Raw genomic sequence first — 14,585 nt, 5'->3', positions numbered from 1 at the left:
CAGGGATGTCTGTTGTCCCACATGGTGGTTCCCCATTCACCGACCCTTCCGGTGAGGAGCGTGATAATGCATGCCACCTTCACTGTCTCCGATGGGAAAGCAGAGGGCTGCAACGTGAAGAACAAGGAACATTGTGAAAGGAAAGTGCTGCAAAACCCCACCTCACCTGAGAACGGGTCTGGAGGGTTGATGCGAGCCTCTGAGCATTCAGAAATGTGGGGAACCGCCAGAGACGGTGAGGGCGCTTCCAAGGTGGAACCGGAATCGGGAGGCTGGCGGAGTTTTTGAATGATAGAGGTGAGCTCAGCGAGCTGCAACGCCATCGTCTCCAGAACCCAGTTAGAAGCGGAGATCTGATCCTGCTGACGTCTCAGTGATGCTCTCTGCTGAGACAGGGCAGAGCAAAGAGTAGTTTCCACCACTGGGTCCATCCTGGCTAGATTGTTCTGTCACAAAGGTGAGACAAAGAGACCCAAGAGCAGAGGAACAGTTCAAAGGATTTATTAACAATAAATTATAACTTCAGCAGAACCAGGTGAAGTGTGAAGATCCTGGCACTGACTGCAGTAGAAGGTGATGGGTGTGTTTGTCAATGAGTGCATGCCAACACGTAAGGAATCCTTCGTGAAGAGTGTGTTCATAGGCGAGCGTATGCATTGTGGTAGTCAGGAGCAGATTCTTGAAGAATCCTCCGTTGAAGAGATGTGGACGAAGAGAACAGGCGTACAGGAAACTGGAAGGCAACCACACTCCCGAGACGTGGGTAGTGACAGGCAACCAAAACAGATACACGAAACAGGACCAACTAGGCAGAGAGAGCGAGATGAGTTACTTCAACACCAAACAACAATCTAGCAAAGAACATGACACAATGAAGGGCTTAAATGGGCAACGTATTAGTGGAGAGACAGGTGCTGCTTGCATGCTAATTAGTGGCGTGATCAGTGTTCCCATGAACAATCAGTGTTCCCATGGAAACACTGATCATGCACAGGGGCAGATTTAGTGACTTGAGGCCCCTAGGCAAAGTATAGGTATGGGGCCCTCTTCAATGACACACATTTATGTCGGTTTTCTCTTAAAAGTGCTGTAAGAGAAATATAAATATACAGGGTTGGGAGGGTTACTTTTTAAATGTATTCCACTACAGATTACAGAATACATGCTGTAAAATGTCATTTGTAATGCATCCCATTAGATTACTCAAGGTCAGTAACATATTCTAAATACTTTGGATTACTTCTTCAGCACTGGTAGATTTTTTTTCACTTGTTTTGACTATAAAATCTCTGCCAGTACAGTAACACAAAATACACATGTTAAAAATACATTCTCTGAAAAACCTAAATATCTTATGCAGTGTTGTTTCTGAAACAAGATATATCAAACTGATCTTGTTTTAAGGATTTTTAGATATTTTTACAGGAAAACAATACAAAAATTATTATCAAGAATATGATTTTTGCCTAATATCAAAGGTCTAACTAGAAAAAAGAAATTATGATCTAACGTGAATTTTCTTGATAAAGAAATATGATCGTGCCTGGTGACGTGCATGTAAAATGGCTAGAAATAGCATTTTAGCTTAGTGTAAAGCTGACAATTTACACAAGGTTTATTTCTATTTCTTCTGCTCCAAACTTACTTCAAACTTACTTCTCTGTCTGCTCGTATGAATGTAACACATCATAGCATATGTACAGCATAGAAGAGCATTACTTTCTATCTATTTCTAGAATTTAAAAATCTTTCTTGAAAATAAAAATTTCTGGGATTTTCTTTGAGAATATACACTTATAAATATAAAATCATGCAAGAAATAATAATAAATGAACTGTGAATTTATAGAAAAATGGTCTAATATCAAAGATTCACCAGAAAAATTACACAAAATTAGCTGATATAAAAGTTATATTATATTCCAAAACATGGCATATTTGACGCGTCACATTCTGACGTCAACACTCATATGGAGTGGCGACCAATCATCATCGTAGATACTCCACCACGTGACCGAAACAGGAAGTGAACTCCTGGCTGAAAACCCATTTTGTGGCAAAAGATCGCTGTTTTTATAAGACAGAAGCAACTAGTTTTCAAACTCACGCATTGTGCAAAGAGAGCTCGTCCCGCTTTTTAAAATTGTATTTATAATGTGACCGGTCACTATATTGTTTTATTACAGTCATACAGCAGTGATCGGGTGTTGTGCCAGCAGGAGTAAAGGACAGGTGAGTTGAAGCTCGCTAACTCTGCGTGACCTCCCGGCAAATGTCCTGAATTAAACGAAGGCAGAAAAGTCAAGTCTCTAGGATGACTGGTATTTAAATGAATGGGTTTAAATCGCAAAACCTTTCTTAAAAGTGTCGTGCATGAACTGAGAACACAATTTCATTCTCTTCCAAAGCTTGCCTTCTGAATATTGTACAGAAACTAGAATGACACATGTGTCACCAGTGAATATAATTTACAGGTTGTCCACTTAATGAACTTTCGGCCGCAGGAGTGTGGAAAAGATAGAGACCGTATGATATGCCTGCTCTTACAATGTCAGAGACCGAAGACTGTCAAAGACGCTTTCAGGCAGCTGTCGACGTCATTCAAAGCCTACCCAAAAATGGTAGCCTTGCTCACAATCGACAAAAATAACATAATCACTGTTATGTAGATGACATCTTTATTATGTTCCAGAAGTAAAACCTTCATAGCTTGAATTGCAGACATCTGTAGATTACTGTAAATCTATATAAAAAAAAAAAAACATTGGACAAAAATGTGGGAGTCCACCACTGATTACATCTTTAAAAACCTTTGCAACAACATGTGAATCTTGTGTTAAATGGTAAACTCTGCTTGCACAGGTGCCTACAGGCCCTCTTATGAAGTTATGCTGCGCTTTTATGGCCTATACAAACAGGCAGTCTGTGGCCCATGTACAGTGTCACGCCCTGGCTTCTGGGACCCTGTAGGCCGTTACAAATGGTTAAGTTTTTAACCTGTTTTCCACAACATATTCAAGTTTCATAATGTGCCTAATTAAAGTGTGATCCTCTGGCTGGATTCCAGAGCCTTCAGAACATTTTAAACCCTTTAAAACCATTTTAAAATTGAAGTGTGACTAAGATAGAGATAGGACACAGACACTTTATGACATGTTTTCCTGGTCTTGTGTCAGGGATGCTTGGAATCAGCAGAGACACATGAGCCGAGAGAACGCAATGGCTGCTTATGTGGATGAAATGAAGAAAGTCGCACAAGAGGTGAGACAACATGCAAAATTTCAACGCAAACCTCATAAAACCATAGCGCAAGATTTAAGTGAAGATAATATTGCAAAATGTTTACCACATCGCTGTAGATTACTTCAAATCATTGTTTGTTTTCAGAGAGGCCGTACAATTATTTGTTTCCTTTGAAATCTGTCTTATAAATCTGTTGTTACATATTATTTACAGGTAATAGACAATATGCCAATAAATGAAAAGACTGCATCCTTTTTCCACTATTTTGAACCTCTCTATCATGTCATTCATGATATGCCCAGACCTCCAGAGGCACTTCTAACTCTAACATCAGGTGTGTATGGATTCGTGTGCTTGTAAAATGTATGTTTGTGTAGGTGGTCGATTATGGAGTAAATTGTATACCCAGTAAATGTATCCTTTTGAGAGTTCTATTTATGATTTCTGTGTTTACTTTATAAAGATGTAAATGCCAAAGAACCAAATGATGGTTTGACTGAAAATGAAGACTTCACAGAGACAGTTCCTGAAAGTGAACCTCAGCTGGAGAGCACAGGTAGTGGAATGATTATCTATGTGTGGGGCCTAACGTCAGGTTGTCTATTGAGAATATTTTGCAATCCACCAAAAACTTCCATCCTAACATTCTTTTTTGCAAAGGAAAGCACTGTTTGTGCCCTCTTGGTTTTAAGCAATACTTGCAAAAAATATTTTAAAACAACTTATTTATTATGATCAGCATAGAACTTTGTGAAACACACTCATTTTGCCATATCTTTAAATGATAATAGAGCTTACCCTGGCTGAGATGATAAATACCAGTTAAGGTTGGAAACTGAGAAACGATTTTTATTTATTTTTATAAAATACTGGAACCGAATGATTTTCATGACTGTCCATTCTGTTCACGGCTCTCGAATGTGCATCGTTCCACCAATGTTTAAGAGACAGCATGCTAAAATACTCAGACAGTGACATGTATGACAGTGTTTCCTGCGCTACCATTCAGCGGCACCATGACTCAAAACATACAGTATGCCCAGTGTAGCCCGATTTATCGAACAAATGACTCTTATGAGTCGGTTCTTTTGAATCTACACTGCAAAACATACAGCGCTACCTCCCAAACGAATGGTTCTTATCAGCCAGTTCTGTTTAGCAAATAAAAAACTTCCTGAACTACAAGTCATTCATTTTGTCTGACTCGTTATAAATCAAGAACTGTCACTGTTTTATGCATACTTAAAAGCTTGTAAGACTAAAATCAGAGTAATTCCTGGATGGTTGTTGATATGACAATGTGTAGTTAAATAAACACATTAGTGAGTGTGTGTTTTGTTGAATATGAGTTTTGTTGAAATTAGTGGTATTTAAAAAAAATTATGAATTAATAAAATATCTTAAGTATATTTCTACTTAAGATATTTTATTAATTTATAATTTTTTTTAAATACCACTAATTTCAACAAAACTCATATTCAACAAAACACACACTCACTAATGTGTTTATTTAACTACACATTGTCTGTGTAAACATCTTTTGCTAGAATCTCTTCTGTTAAAATGTGATATCATCTCGTTATTTGGTAACAGGCTGCTGAGAGCAGTAAATCAAACTTGAATTTCTTATTTCCTGATATTTTGTGTTCAACAGTACTAAAACAATATTTAACCCTTTAAGCTTGGATGGGCCCTGGAGAAAATATATAATTATCAAAATATTAATGACTACAGTCTTGACCAACACAAAATAGGTATCATTTTAAAGCTTAGAAGCTGTACTTTACAATGCATGTCGGCATTATGACCAAAGCTGAACAAGTGCTTTGAGATTTTCAGACAAATCAGAAGTGTTCCATTTTGATAATTTATTAATAATTTTACATGGTACATATTATTGTAATCAGTAAAAACATCAAACTCATCAAATAGCCATGTATAACATGTTGTTGAAAAACTCTCAAAGAGTAGAATACAACCAGCCTACTCACAGACCAAAATATAAAAAGTAATAGCTAAGTATATGTCTTTGACATTTATGTTACATGTTGCTCATAAGCCGCATTTTTGCTTATAACTTCAGAAAAAAATAAACCGAGCATAAAATATCACATACCATTACTTAGAGGAGGCGATTATCTTTCAAACGAGCCCACACTCAACGTAATCGGATGCATAGATCATTAGATAATCCACACGAAGCACAATGTGCACAGTGCTCACAGCACCTGGCTATCTGGCATCTTGCAATCTGTCTAAAAACACGTTAGATTTCCTGGATCATAAAGTCATTGGAAATGATGTAGCATCATGGAACGCTAAACTAATCGGATTGGGTTCAGATCAGTGCAAAAATCATTCATATTTGGACAGAGAGACATATGATTGGTGACTGTTACATATGGCCACCAGGAGATGGTGCCAAGTACATGACACAGACTCGATGACTCCAATGGCACAGAATGAAACTCATTCTGTAAAATTTCATTACTAAAATCATGTCTGCATGCTATGCAAACCTTTAGTCTTTGTTGTGTTTGCATGTGTAATTAGTTTTTATTAACAATTATTATGTTTTATTTATTTGGAGAGGTTTTTGGACACTAGGATAAATTATTTTTGTAATGCTACAATTTTAGGTTGCTTTGTCGGATCAAAACAAAAATGTTCTGTTGCAGTTGATATGATTGGGAACAAAACAAAACCAGTTTTCCGGAGCCACTTTATTCACACCCTGAGGTATATAATGTCAAATCAGAAAAATAGAACATTTTTGCCTCAAGTTTTTTTTTTTAGCAGTTTCTTAGGTTGAGAGTCTCAGAATGTATCATAATCTATTTATCATTAAAAAATTAGACAAGTTTTCTTTACAGCGATACCAAACACTTGACCCTCCTTGTTTTTCTTTTTTTGTCGAGTTATAAGCCTTTAATTTTGGGTATGCCACTGAAACAGGAAATCTTTATAAACACCCTATGAGCTTAAAGGGTTAATGGAACCACCAAGCAACCGTAATCATTTCGCGGAATCGATCGAATCAGAACCTGAATCATTCAATTCCATATGATGCCCATCCCTATCAGCCTTGTTTGTCTGGCCAAAGTTACTATTCAAACATCTGACTTTTGCATAAGTAATACAGGGTATCCGAGGGTCATTAAAAGGTATTAAATCAATTTGGTGACAAATAAGGCCATTAAAAAGTCTTAAATTACGATACATGAAGTATAATTATTTTATTTATTTTTTGAACATTGCCCTCCTTGGGCCGTAAGGTTGAATGAAAACCTTGACGCATCGCTGATAGCAGAGAATAGAGTGGGCGCGCGGTTTTCACGTATACGTTCAGTGTATATGAGCTGATCCCATGAGTGCTGCACCTGGCTCGAGATATTCCCCATTCATTTTCCCCATTGTCATTTCAACATTAACAGACTGGGCGAGAAGACACATTTCACTAAGTTGTACCGTATCTTTCAACATACCCTGAGAGGTTCGTTCATTTTTTTGGTGCTATAAGTTGGAGAGAAAGAGCGTTGTTACCCGCTGTTTGAATGGCCAGCTACTGCAGTCTGTCATAAGCACCATTAAAAAGTATAAATACAACATTTATTGTTTGAATTTCGAGATAACAGTGACATCATTTAAAAGCTTAAACTAAAACCGTGTTTCTCCAAAAAATGACATCTGACTCAAATGATGGAGCGAGACACAATTTTTGCATCTGTAGCTGTAACCGATGCTGTCCTGTGCTTTCACTCTGAGTTGGTGTGTGTGGAGATAATGGCTGTGTCTTGTTTGGAAGGCAGCATGCTAGGTAGGACGCGTACTTTGAAGGCTGCAGTATACCGAGTGTACTCCTCTAAACAAGTCTCATTTAAATGAGACGGCCTTTGTAGGACAAACGGAAACGGAACATAACATGGTTGTTATGACAGCACACCGCTCTTTAACAAGCGCAAGCGCTTTTAGTGAGAAGGGAACAAATTCCCTTTAGAAGGGGATGCATGAGGTACATTTTAGGAGAGTTATATTGATGTAAAGAGAAAAGAAAATAGATTTTACAGGTGTACTTTTAGTCTAATACTTTGTTTTAATTATATTTTAATATGATAATACATATTATATACTCTGCACCCATCTACTGAGGTACTTCAACTTGGGAGTTAACATTACTTGCGTTTGAACATCATATTTACGGGCAAATTGGCGTAATTTTTTTTAGACATTTCCGTTGAAGCAAAGAATTGTGGGTTGTGAATGCCCGCGAAGGATACACCTCATGCATCCTCTGAATTCCCGTTAAAGAAGGTCGCATTCGAAGGCTGCATTCGAAGTGTCCTACTCGCTTTTCTGAAACGAGACAGCCTCGATGACGTATGTGGCCGAGAAATGCGACCTCCGGAGGACGCATCCTTCCAAACGAGACACAGCCCATGAAATGAGATGCCGGTGACATAATTTTTCAAAATAAAAGTCCCACATAGAAATATCTATATTTGAAGTTGATACAAACATGAATTAGTGTAAAATGTTAGTAAAATATTTTACAACACAGATTATTTTAGGATATCACACGATATGCTGAAATTAACTTTATATTCAAAAGCTTTTTATAATAAATACAAATAATTGAAGATGAGTATTAATATCTGCTACATAGATCATGGTAAAACTGTACATATTAAATGCAGTCTATATGCAATTTGGAACAAAAGACAGCTATGTTTGTGATATCTGGAGAATATGTCTGATATCTGGTGGAAGCGCTTTCCACCACTGAGTAATAGAGAATATGAATGATCTGAAGAGCGACTTTGTAACACAGAACCACCAGGCGTCGCTCATTCTAAGGCTGCAGGGAGCGAGAGGGGACATAGACCTGAAGGAATGAATTAAAGTAAGACTCAAAGCTATTGAGTTATACAATTATACAAATCTAAAAACATGACACAGTATCTCAGATAACCAGATTTGAAATGATGAACGATGTTAACTGTTAAATAAACATTGCCCTTTCTGCCAAAATAAAAACTCCAAGTGAAGGTGAAGTAAATACTGGAGAAATATATTTCTATTATATAAAAACAAATCTAATCCTCATTATAATAATTCAATTTTATATTATAATAATAAACTTGAAAGGAACCCACAATGAAAATATTATTAATAATATAATAAAATGATATTCAAATGGGTTCCAAAAAAGTGAGTGAAATTGTACTGTAAATGTTGCACATACTGTTAATTCACAAAAATGTTTTATTAAAAATATACAGTATGTTAGTAAATACTGCTTTTTATTAGGCCAGCTGAATTGCTGTATTGGTTCAAATAAATAAACAGCAACTGACTCATTGCAGGCTGAATTTATGTGGTGTCTAAGAACAGTGGTAAAGCTCATTCAGGTTGAACATGATATTTGCTAGATTTTTCAATGTTCCCCGATATACCAAAAATATAGCTCCGATAAAGCAAAAAGTTTCACATGTGGCATGACAGCATATATAATTTGATTTGGTGTAGTTCAAGGAGAAGCTTGTTGGTAGTGTCAATAATGCAGGGCCATTTGTGCGCATGTTTGACGAGAGCCTCAGTGAGTGCACTAAAAAACAAAAACCAGTGGATGTTTATGGAAGATTCAATCCAGTCGAGGTACCTTGTGAATAGAAATGAACATAAGCATAAGTAATGAACTTTAATAACTACTCTAGATGTCTGCATAAAAATACACACAGTAAGCATACAATATCAAACCAGCCCTTTACTTTCGCATTAGCAATGCGTAATTTTAATATGTGATGCATGTTGCATCTAGTGGTGGGTATATGTATACCTATATAAGTATATGCATTAACCCCGATAGTGATTGAAGTATCGAGCAAGTCTTAAATGTTTTTGAAAAGGTCTTAAAAAGGGTATTAAAGAGTATTAAACTGGATGAACTGATACCTGCAGATACCCTGTAATAGGCGATGCCAAGATTTTGTGCACTATACCACTTCCCTTTCGTCCCTGTATATGTGTGTAGAGCTAGCTTTGTCTGATGGTCAGGGGCCGACTAGTGACTCAGAGAGTGAAATCTTCTGTGACTCACTGGAACAGCTGGGCACCGTTAAGGTATGATCTTGGACTTATTCAAATTCTACATCCAATTCATATTTATCAAAGCAACAATGCTTGTTATTATATGCCTTTTTTCATCGGCACACAGCTTGCTGCAGTGCCAGATAGTTTAAAAAATGGGAATGTACACTCTGAGACCTCTGAAATCCAGGAGCATCACCTTACCCATGTCTCTCAGGTGACTCAGATGGGCGTTGGACATGGTGGCGAGGGGGCAGAGGATAGTCATGGTCCCCCCATGAGGAGGAGGAATACAGGAAGAGAGAGTCAGCAACAATACTGGAGAGAACCCTCAGGTAAGTATCTATCTAGATTTTTAGACCCTCATTAAAAACCAAAAACCAATCTGAAATATTTTTTGTTGCACATTATTTAAGACCTTTAAAATCATTAAAATCACCTAATCTTGTGCACATTTAAAGGAATGTTTCAGGTTCAATACAAGTTGAGCTCAATCGACAGCATTTGTGGCATAATATTGATTACCACACAAATTTATTTTGACTAGTCCCTCCTTTTAAAAATCTTGGTTACAGTGAGGCACTTATTATGGAAGTGAATGGGGGCCAATTTTTTTTTTTATTAAAATACTCACTGTTTCAAAAGTATAGCCACAAGACATAAAGGATTTGCGTGTAAAAATTATTTTAGTGTTATAAAATCACTTACTAACCTTTTCTGTGTAAAGTTAGAGCCAATTTTACAACTTTATTACCATGACGATGTAATGTCAACAAACCCTAAAATCCTAAAACGACTGTAAAAATGATGATTTAAACAACTTTACAACTCAAATAATACATGAGTTTTAACAGAATAATTCATGTAAGTGCTTTTATAAAATTATAAGCTTCACATTTCGGTGTTTAAACCCTCCAAAAATTGACCCCATTCACTTCCATTGTAAGTGCCTCACTGAAACCCTGGTTTTTGCTTTTTTTAAAGAAAAGGAGGGACAAGTCGAAACTAATTTTTGTGGTAATCAACATTATGCCACAAATTCTGTCGATTGAGATTAACTTGTATTGAACCCGGAACATTCCTTTAATGATGGGGCATATGATTTGTTTCTCTTCTTCAGTTTCCTAATGTCATCCTTTCCCAAAGTAAGTGGTTATGGAAAGTGTTTTTGAAAGTTTCCTTTTTCGGTGGAGGAAAATGCCGTACCAGTGTAAATGAGAGGCGCAAAAAGAATTTGGGGTTTGTTGGAGTTTGTCTGGGCACTTTAAACTAGCCTCAAAGCAATAGTTCACCCAAAAATTATAATTCTCTCATAATTTGGTCGGTTTTGGGTGAGAACAGACCACAATGTAACTCCTTTTCTACAATAAATTTTGCAGTCTCCTTGGCGCAATCATGATGTCTTTTTTGGAGCTTGAAAGTTTGGTCCCCGTTGACATGCACTGTATGAATATTTTTACCTCATTTCTCCATCAAAATATCTTCATTTGTGTTCTGCAGAGAAAAGAAAGTCATATGAGTTTGAGGCAGTGTAAGGGTGAGTAAATGAGGAGAGAATTATCATTTTTGGGTGAACTATTCCTTTAAGAATCAGGGCAACAGCAACAGTCAATACTCATTAACTGTAGAAAAACAAAGGAAATGTTCTATTATTTAAGTGAACATTTAATTATAAAATTGCCCTTGTTACCACATAATCAGTGCATATTGACCAGGCTGTCTCTGAAGCCCTAGATGTGTGGGTGCTAACCCATATCTGACGTATATTGAATCCATGTTGGAGAAGTCTGAACTGAGATAGATGCTCAGTCTGTGCTCAGTATGATTCTGTATTTGTTTTGTGTGTGCATATGTGTTTTGTTCCAGGTAATATGGCCCAACGTTATGCTAGATGGACGGAGCGGTCTGCCTCGGGTGCTGGCTCAGGTGGAGGCGGCGGAGACAATACTGAGGGTGGGCCTGACAGGCTACAGGATGCCCAGGTGCAACAGCAGATCGTTCTAGCCTTACGGCAACTCAGAGAGGACATGCAGAGCGTCATGGAAAGACTAGAGGTGGTTGAGGGTCTTGCCACTGTGAATGTAAGTATCTGAACTTGACAATGCAAGGCTCAACAATAAAGAAGCCTGCTGGCCCGGGACCAGTTAACAGAACTGTCACTTACACTGTTGGGGCACTGCTGCTTTGTCACTATACAGATCTTAATTTGTGTTGATCATATGTATGTGTTTTTATGCCTTTAACAATTGTTTTTCTATGTACTGAACATGTTTTGTTGAAATTGTGAGAATGGTTTGTAATAGCCAGGGTTTCTCAACCACTGGGTGGCGACCCAAAAGTGGGTCGCGGATCATTGTCTGCTGGGTCCTGAGATCTTTTCTTTTATGCATACAAATTACCAATTAGAAGGACAGAACTGTACATTTGCAGTGTTTGGGGCAACAGTGACCTCTATTGTCAAATTGCGTTCATATCTCCAGGTTTATGTAAATGACTGTAAGAAAGAGGCTGCATTTCTCTGATGTTAATTATTACCTGTCCAATCACAATAATTCATCAATGCTATGAATCGTTCTTTTTGGACAAGGTAGCATTGTATGCGCTAGCTCTATTTATTACCGTGCTAGTCTGAATGTAATCCAATCTCTGGATATCATCATTTCACAGCGGCAGTCCCAAGTGTCACATTAATGTGAGTAAAAAAATGTGTTTTATAATGTGCCTACAACAATGATATCACACCTGTTTCTGTGACAGCCCTAGACTCTTTAGACAGCAAAAAAAATAATAATAATCTGACATATAATAATAATAATAATAATAGCCAATCAGAAGACTGTGAGGTGCTCTATGCCTGTCAATGTGTCTGCTGATGTCTTTGGAGGATGGGATTTTGGAGAGAGAGGGGTGGTCTAAATGTGGCTGAAGTTGGTGATACAGCTGACATTTCTTACAGAATCAGTACAGAATATTTTTTATTATTTTCACCATTAGTGTTTTTGATGACTGAATTAAAGGAATAGTTTTCCCAAAACTGAAAATGTACTCACCCTCATGCCATGCCAGATATGTATGACTTTCTTTCTTCTGCAGAACACAAATTAAGATTTTTAGAAGAATATCCAAAACTTTTAAGCTCAAAAAAACACATAAAGGCAGCATAAAAGTAATCCATAAGTGGTTTAATCCATGTCTTCTGAAGCGATCTAATCAGTTTAGGTGAGAACAGACCAAATTATAACTCCCTTTTCACTGTACATCATGTTATTGCAGTCTCTAGGCACAATCATGTTTTCAAGCCCAGTTACACTTCCTAGAGCTTGACACGTGCAGAGCGCTAGATGGCACTATAGGAAGTGTAATCAAGCTTGAAATCATGATCACCAAGGAGACTGCTGATGTCAAGATTTACAGTACATTGAAAAAGGAGTTATATTTTGGTCTGTTCTTACCCAAAACTGATTGGATCGCTTCAGAAGACATGGATTAAACCACTGGAGTTTTATGGATTACTTTTATGCTGCCTTTATCTGCATTTTGGAGCTTGAACATTTTGATCACCATTCAGTTGCATTGTTTGGACCTACAGAGCTGAGATATTCTTCTAAAAATCTTTGCGTTCTGCAGAAGAAAGTAAGTCACACACATCTCAACTGGGATGGCATGAGGGTGAGTAAATTATGAGAGAATTTTCATTTTTGGGTGAACTATCCTTTAAGTCCACAATTTCACCTGTATTTATTTTTAAGGCCCAGAACTCAAAATGGAGATCCCATGTACAACTGACATCCCCAGAGGTAAAACTTGTGACAGACTTGGTATGAACCTCAACATTGTTTGTCACTATACATTGTAACATTGATTTTGATCATATGTGTGAAGATAGATGTGCATCCATTGTTATTTTAATTCTTTTTGTGCCCACAGGAGAAATGGTGGCCATTCGACATCTCTGGACGCACATTGCTGCTTTTGTTGGTGTGGCCTTTTGTGACTCAGGGCATCGTGTTCCTAATGAGGCAGAGGAAGAGAAGGCTTCATGTGTGCATATGAATTTACTGTGCTGAGTAGAAATGAAAGAAACAGTCAAGTTAAAGAATGATCAGTAATACATTGTGACCTGGCTTTCGGTGCTTCAATTATAGCACTTGTTAATTAGCTTCAGGTGAAGAGAGAAAATGTTTTAACCTCATATCTCTTAAATGGATTTTACCATTTAATCTTAAATGAACAAGATGAGTGCAATTTCCAGAGACATTCTGGGGTGTATTGTGTAATTTAATGTTTATTATGTAATTTGTTCAGTGTAATTCTTTTTATTTGTAGCTATGTGCAGAGGCAGTCGCTGACTTTGTCAATATTGTATGATATCCATATTCTTAATTTAAAAAATAAGCGTTCATCAGTCATTTTTGGATTGTAAATGCCATCTGCACTACAAAGATTGATACAAATCTTGCTGACACTAGCTGCAGGATTCTAGGCACTTTGTAGAACTGATTTAAAATATTGGTGTAAAATGTATGCAATCAAAAAGCCTTAAATAACTAAAGGGGCCTTTATTTGGGGAATATGTACACAGAAGCTACCGCTCTAAAATGAGAAAAAAAGAGAACCATCAACAGAACATTTTGGCCTGTAGACAAGATGTGATGTTCTGTAATGTGATGATATAAATACATGCACAAAACAGCTGCATTGTACATGGAATAAAGGTCATCCAATTTATGTTCAAGAGATTAAAACATGAGATTAGTAAGTAGTTTCTGTGACAGATGGAATAAGTGATTGTTGGGTTGTTTAACTTCGTGTAGCTGCAACTCGGAGTGAGTTTGAATGGATACGGGATTAATTTAGTTAAATCTAGGGGAGTAAAATAAAACTAAATCTATTCCTTCAGGAACGGATAGGTTTTGATGTAAAATGCATTCACCCCATTGTCAAAGTGAAATTAAAGCAAGTATCTAGACTCTTAGATTCATTTTCTGAATGTGGTCGACAGAAAACGCTGTCATGGTTTGTCATCATTGTGTACTCGGGCTTTTTAAAGACTGAGGTTTGAACTGAACCAAATACCCTCACTAAACACTTTATATGGTCATGTCTTACAAATATTGGTTAAGGTGGTAATTTGAGAGCTGTGCTATAGTTAGGAAATGTGCTTTTACTCTGTTTTGACTAAAAACTCAAAAGATTCTAAGAATACGGGTAAAATAAAACCCACTTAAAAACGTAAATTGCTATCAAACAGGCCTA

The 14,585-nt window shown here is 37.1% G+C and overlaps 1 protein-coding gene across 5 annotated transcripts; it reads left to right on the top strand.

Moving 5' to 3' along the window:
• The first annotated feature begins 2,015 nt into the window (after positions 1 to 2,015).
• acbd4 (acyl-CoA binding domain containing 4) lies at positions 2,016 to 14,298 on the top strand. 5 transcript variants are annotated; one of them, XM_051667478.1, is made up of 11 exons: positions 2,016 to 2,231; positions 2,474 to 2,620; positions 2,862 to 2,982; positions 3,176 to 3,260; positions 3,456 to 3,576; positions 3,706 to 3,798; positions 9,274 to 9,362; positions 9,547 to 9,664; positions 11,196 to 11,410; positions 13,079 to 13,147; positions 13,257 to 14,298. In XM_051667478.1, the coding sequence occupies exons 2-11, from the start codon at positions 2,533 to 2,535 to the stop codon at positions 13,380 to 13,382; spliced, it is 1,125 nt and encodes a 374-aa protein (XP_051523438.1). In that variant the 5' UTR covers positions 2,016 to 2,231; positions 2,474 to 2,532; the 3' UTR covers positions 13,383 to 14,298. The 5 variants fall into 5 exon arrangements, with proteins under 5 accessions (XP_051523438.1, XP_051523437.1, XP_051523436.1 ...); XM_051667477.1 differs by having other exon boundaries at positions 9,457 to 9,664; positions 13,079 to 13,126; XM_051667476.1 differs by having other exon boundaries at positions 9,457 to 9,664.
• Positions 14,299 to 14,585: the final 287 nt, after the last annotated feature.

The sequence above is a fragment of the Myxocyprinus asiaticus genome, chromosome 32 (genome assembly GCF_019703515.2).
Source record: "Myxocyprinus asiaticus isolate MX2 ecotype Aquarium Trade chromosome 32, UBuf_Myxa_2, whole genome shotgun sequence".
Taxonomy (NCBI): Eukaryota; Metazoa; Chordata; class Actinopteri; order Cypriniformes; family Catostomidae; genus Myxocyprinus; species Myxocyprinus asiaticus.
Note: the sequence above shows the minus strand (reverse complement) of the source record. Positions and strands in the feature narration are given on the sequence as shown.

Excerpts from the sequence above, each read along its gene's own strand:
- acbd4 (XM_051667476.1), top strand. The coding sequence starts at position 2,533 with ATGCCTGCTCTTACAATGTCAGAGACCGAAGACTGTCAAAGACGCTTT. Across the intron at positions 2,983-3,175 it reads CCTGTAGGCCGTTACAAATG|GGATGCTTGGAATCAGCAGA; the intron begins GTTAAGTTTTTA and ends GTCTTGTGTCAG. Across the intron at positions 9,665-11,195 it reads ATACTGGAGAGAACCCTCAG|GTAATATGGCCCAACGTTAT; the intron begins GTAAGTATCTAT and ends GTTTTGTTCCAG.